At 36.0% G+C, this 5,767-nt stretch overlaps 1 protein-coding gene across 8 annotated transcripts; it reads right to left on the reverse strand.

The window, feature by feature from the left end:
* Nucleotides 1–1,251: 1,251 nt before the first annotated feature.
* LOC108453425 (E3 ubiquitin-protein ligase RSL1) lies at nt 1,252–5,370 on the reverse strand. Of its 8 annotated transcripts, none has more exons than XM_017751522.2 (6): nt 5,033–5,370; nt 4,827–4,863; nt 4,550–4,619; nt 3,842–4,341; nt 2,465–3,225; nt 1,252–1,897 (listed from the first exon to the last, which is right to left on the reverse strand). In XM_017751522.2, the coding sequence occupies exons 4-6, from the start codon at nt 4,259–4,261 to the stop codon at nt 1,516–1,518; spliced, it is 1,563 nt and encodes a 520-aa protein (XP_017607011.1). In that variant the 5' UTR covers nt 4,262–4,341; nt 4,550–4,619; nt 4,827–4,863; nt 5,033–5,370; the 3' UTR covers nt 1,252–1,515. The 8 variants fall into 8 exon arrangements, with proteins under 8 accessions (XP_017607011.1, XP_052883974.1, XP_017607009.1 ...); XM_053028014.1 differs by having other exon boundaries at nt 4,827–4,893; XM_017751520.2 differs by having other exon boundaries at nt 4,827–4,900; nt 5,033–5,367.
* Nucleotides 5,371–5,767: the final 397 nt, after the last annotated feature.

Raw genomic sequence — 5,767 nt, forward strand, 5'->3', positions numbered from 1 at the left:
TTCCTGTTGTAAGGTTACTTGCAAACTAATCTTGTTTTATTTGGTTTCCTGCTTTGCCAACCTGAATCTTGTCACTGAATTAAACGAGAATTTTGATGATTTTGGTGATCATTTGCTTTAGCTATTAATCCACTTTGTTGTTACCGCCATTCAAGGATAGGAACAGAGTGGAAAAGGTAAAGTGAAGGACCACACGTTGTTGCAACTTGCCTCCATTACAATCAAAGAATTACATTTTTGCCTACTTTTTTCCATCATGTAGGTCCAATAATGGCCAAGACGGTCATCTTTTCGGGCTCAATAATCCAATTATGAATTATGATCAAAACAAGAATTTTCATGCTTTCTATCAAAAATATATTATTATGTCCTTTTTTTTTTCTTCTGCCGAATATCAGTCTCTTTACAACACTTTCTTGCTGTCTTGTGTTATATTTTAATAGCAATAATAGCAGGCTAATTTTCTCTTGTTTTCCCATTTGTCAAAGAGGGGTCAGGTCATCGATTTCCGTGTACATATTTTACAGTCGGTGAAATCAGAATTGGAGAGAAACTGAGAAAAAAGGGTGTCAAAAATTTTACCTAGATTGGATCCTGTCTTAATCACTCTCCTCATTTTGGGGGCTAACATAGAGTAATATCTGTTTGTCAATGTAGTTTCATGGGCCATTAACATACTGAAGTGAAGTTCATTCGTGGCCCGGCTGTAACAAGAACAAGAAAAAACAATTTGTAACCATTTAAATATGGGTGGCCGGTGGCATATCTTAGTTGAATTTGGCTTTTGAGCAACATGGTACTAAGGTCTTTCCACGTCAAGTGTGGTGGTGAATACTTTGAAATGCGAGGACATGGTTTTGGGGTTCGAAGTATGAAGGCTATCCATACCGAGAGCTGCTCAAAATGAAAATGCACGAGCAGCCACAGATTAGAAAGCCGTATTATAAAAGCCAACAGAAAACAAAGGCTTGTTGTCTGAGAAGCTCTCGTGTTGCTTGCTAAATGAGACCTGGAGGACTTAACAATTGAACTCTTATTAGTAAGCCTATGGACAGCTAACTCATCTAAAATGATCACTGGATCAGGCGGCTGCCGATAGGGGTAAGAGAGCAATTGAAACAAAGTCATGCTACAACCAACATAGCCATCATATCACAGTTAACTTTTCCATCTCTTGAACTTGAAGATTAAACTGAAAATTTTTTAAGTGGGCAACAATAATCATTAACGACCTCAGAGAAACCAAAAAGATTGAAAAGATGATTTGTTTCATTAACTTTTTTTCAATCTGGTGACATCAATAAGTGTTTACCCTATTATCTTTCTTTTTCTTTCAAGAAGAAAGCAACTAACATGCACAGAATCTTTGCTTCAGCTCTTATGCAACAAGAACCACATAGGAATTTGTGTAAATGAAAATGGAGCCAATAGAGTGAGAAACTCTTGGGCTCTATTGTAAACCTTGTTGGACTGATAAGCAACTTATTACCTAACATTGGAATCATCTACACAGCTTCATTGGATATAGTCTTCGTAGTAGTTGTCACTTATTACAGAGACAAATCTCTCAAGCCAAGGAAGCTGACGGAGGTCCTTCATGGCATCCACATATGAATCCGTACAGCGGGGTGGTGATTGATATGGATGATGATCACTAAGACTGAAACCCCCAGCAAGGAACCTTTGGATTAGTGCCAGCTGTGATCTTTCTTGGTCTGAGTATGCATCCATAATCATAGGGAGTGAATTGAAAGTCTCCCAAGCCCATTGTTCCGATTCTTGGACAGAATGGGTGGCCAAGCCCTCAGAGTTGTCTTCTTCCCAAAAGGCGCATTGACAGGTCTGCTGACTGTCCCTGTACTCGGCACCACAAGAATAACAGAACTCGTGCCCACACCTGAAAAGGAGACATGAAGCATATTGAACATCAAACCAATGTAAAAATGAAGTCATATATGCCTCAATTGCACGTGTGAACAAAACATACAAATACACTTCTTCAAACATGGACAAACAAGAACCGGACAAAAGCATGCCAAACTGTATAATCAAAGGAAATCAAGTTGGCTAAGTCATGGATGACTTGGTCATATCATGGGGCCAAAGAATGGTCCAAACATACACAACAAAGTTTTGAAGTCCAAACATCAATGGACCCTTCCAGCTTAAAAGGTCTCTCTTGCCACCTGATCATGTCAGAGCTCCAACCAAGTTCCCATAAATATAATCTAATCAAAGGGAGGTGTGCATACGATAAGATCAATGCTGTCGCAAAAAAAAGAACAACACTACAATTCCAAAATGGTACAAGCTGCATGGCCTGTGACTAGGTTCAGGTGCAGCAATTAAAATTGTTGCCAAATAGCAAGCAAGAAATTGCAACCAATATAATGATTAAAAGCAAGAAGGTTGGCATCAAAGTATTCCAACAACTAATAGTAAGACCACAAGAAGATGGACTTACCAGCATGTCATGTGATAGCAACCTTGAGCAAGTTCAATCATCCTACGGCACTGCTGGCATCGTCTCCACCTCTTGTTTTGTGCCAAGCGATGCAAGGTGATGTCTGCAGCATCTCTTTCCTCAAGTGGGAGGTTCTGATACATTTCACAACTCATTGATGAATGCCATGGAACTCCACATTCCACACATATAAACCTTTGACAAACAGGGCACTCAACACAGCTATTGTCTGATTGACTAGATGAACTTGCCCTAGTTGATAAGCATTCACGAGGATCAAGCAAGACAGAACAATTTGGATAAGGACAGTATATTCCATCTGAGTGAAGAACATTTGCTTCTGCTTGTGCTCTTTCTAAAGACTCATAGGAAGCAAGAGGAAGAAATGATCTACACTCAGCAGTCGAGATGTAATATTTGCATTGTGACTGAGGGCACCTGATTGGAACTTTGGACGACTGCAGTTTACCATCTACATGAGTTCTCATACAATGGGAACAGAATCTATGGGAACACTTCATGGTGATCATCATCAATGATGGCTTGTCTTCAAAGCAAATAGAACAATATTGAAGTGATTTATCTCCCTTGGCAGGAGAAGAAACAACTCCTATTGCTACTTGGGCTAGCTGCAATGGCCTCAAAAGATCGGTGCTTGGAACAAGTTTCAGGACAAACTCTTCCAAATTACGGGAATGTTCCATGATTCTTTCCCTTAACGCCATCAAAAGTGGATTATCAAGGTTCTCCTCGCATGTAATCTGCCAGAAATTCATGTCAGTAAGCTAATTCAAGGTATAACATAAAAGCTATTCAGGGTTACTATAAAGATTATAAACTTCAGACTTTTTGTCTATAAAATAATCATTAAGGGTTTTTTTCCCCTCCAGTGATTCATTATAAGCAACTACTAATTCTTTGTTTTCTTAAGTTCTATGATTTCAGAGATAATCAAAACTTTTCAGCATTAAGCCATAAATGATTGAACACACAGTTTGCATTTAGCTGATTATAACATTAAACAGATAACAGTTACAAGGGAGATACTAGCACTAGCTTTGAAGACTTCAAAACTCAAGCTACCAAATTTTCAGCATAATAGAAAGTTGAAAGTTCCAAGTATCATATCAGGAGCCAAATTAGCAAAATCATTTAACTCCAGAAGTTTTCTTTAAAGAAAAAAAAAACACATACAATGTGAACCTGCAGCTGTTCAAATAATGGAAAACAAGCTTTTGTATAGTGTGGCCAGACGAAAAAAAAATGGAAGTTCATATTATAGGAAAACTTTCTGATATCATATGATGAAAGTAACTTCTTAAATGTTTGTTACCAAAAGAACATTACAAGGATGCCAAATTGCCAATCATAACTGACCTGATCATGTAGCAATGTGGAATCAGTAAAAGCATATACTCGGAGAATTTTGTTCTGCATAGCCTCTGTCAAACCATCCATTAAGGCTAAATAATCAGCCACAGATTCCTCAACATAAAAGTCAAGCTTTTTCTGCACTTGAATAACAGGGCTATTGGCTGATCTCTCCATGACCACCCCAATTCCTGAAAACCCAAAACTAGAGTCCCCAGTTTCAGCTAAAGAGATGCCCTTGAAGAACATCTTCACTGAAAATTCATCAAGCTCTTTCTTTTCTTCCTCTTTCGCCACCTCTTCATTGTCCTTCCATACCTCATCATCTTCACAACAGCTCTGAAAGTCTTCCTCATCTTCTTCTGCCCTAACTCCCCTAACTAAGGCTACAGAGATATTATCCGGTAAAACTTCCTGATCCTCCATTTTTCCAAGAACAACTCCTCCAAATAATTGAAACAATCTCCGCTGCTCTTTACACTTCAAGTAATTATCAATATCCAAACCTAAGCCAAACCATTAAGGTTCAAAAAGGAAAAATGCATCTCAATTTACAAGTCATTAAGAAAAGAAAAGAAAAGGAGTGATCTTTTCTAGCTCATTTTTCGAGAACAAAATCCAAAGAAGCCATTAAAGAAATTGACCAAGAACCCAGATTTTATCACCAAAATCCAGCTGAAACCACAAAAGGAAATCCACAAACAAAAAGTTCACCTTCAAGTTCCTGATTCCAAATCAGAATCTAAAAAATACCCATCAACAGATCAATTCAAAGCTCCAAGCTCTGACCAAAATAATTAAAATTTGGCACTTCAGAAAGAATCAACATCAATAATCCATTAACCCCAGAAATTTAAAAAAAAAAAAAGGTTAAACCTACTTTAAAATGAATCCCTTCTTTATTTTCCACATAACTACAGAGAATATATTATACAAAATAAAGAAAAAAATAAAAGTGGATTATCAATCAAATGAAATGAAACTTCCATACCATGTCTTGGAACTTTGTATGGAAGGGGAATTTCTGGCTGTCATGTGAAAGAGTATTATTAAAAACCCTAATCTCTGACAAGAAAAGGAAAAAAATACAATATAATAAAAAAAAAGATTCATTTTTAGCAAATGAAACCCTAAACGGGAGAGAATTAAACTAAAAAAAAAAAGGTACTCAGACAAACGGAAAAAAAAAGGAGTTACCTTTGGGACAGAAGATCAAAGCTTTGGTAGAGAGTAGATAGAATCATCTCTCTCTGTGTTCTTTTCCTTCTTTGTTCTCTCAAATCTGTTTTTAGCTTAGTTTTGTTTTTCTATATTTTTTATTATACCGTAAATTAAGATTAAAGATCATTATTTGGAAAGAAAAAGAAGGCGAAAAAAAACCAATTATTTGCTGTTCGTTTCATGGCGTAAGAGAAAAGGAAGGACCTTTTTTTTTTTTTTTTTGGCTTTGCTGACATTCTTTTATTCTTTTTTACTTGGATACAGATTAGCTTTTACAGTTCCCAATAGTGTCACATGTATAATGTTCAAATTTACTCTCTTGATTAAAATTTGCTAAAACCTTAGGGCAAATTGAGTTATATGATTAGTCTTTCTTGCTGTTATAGATAATTTAAGCTTCGTCTTATCGTTAATTGTTATTTTTTTTTACCAAAGGGAAGAGAAAATCTGGGTATGGTTGAAATTTGGATTAAAAATAAAAAAATCATGTTGTCTCAATTTTTTAATGGTTTTCAGCATTTGTAAAATGAGTAGTGGTTGTGTACAATTTTATATCAATCTTGATTTTGGTGGTGTAAAGAAAAACAATTCAGTACTAATATGTTTTCTTTAGGCATTTTTAAAACAAAGGATGAAAATTGAAAAATGAAAACAAGAATTTCAACCTTTTAAAACTAAAAAAAATAAAAGAACTATTGGATAATGCAATAA

The sequence above is a fragment of the Gossypium arboreum genome, chromosome 5, assembly GCF_025698485.1.
Source record: "Gossypium arboreum isolate Shixiya-1 chromosome 5, ASM2569848v2, whole genome shotgun sequence".
In the NCBI taxonomy this organism is placed as follows: domain Eukaryota; kingdom Viridiplantae; phylum Streptophyta; class Magnoliopsida; order Malvales; family Malvaceae; genus Gossypium; species Gossypium arboreum.

Excerpts from the sequence above, each read along its gene's own strand:
- LOC108453425 (XM_053028016.1), bottom strand. The coding sequence starts at position 4,261 with ATGGAGGATCAGGAAGTTTTACCGGATAATATCTCTGTAGCCTTAGTT. Across the intron at positions 3,226-3,841 it reads CCACATTGCTACATGATCAG|ATTACATGCGAGGAGAACCT; the intron begins GTCAGTTATGAT and ends AATTTCTGGCAG. Across the intron at positions 1,898-2,464 it reads TGCTATCACATGACATGCTG|GTGTGGGCACGAGTTCTGTT; the intron begins GTAAGTCCATCT and ends TCTCCTTTTCAG.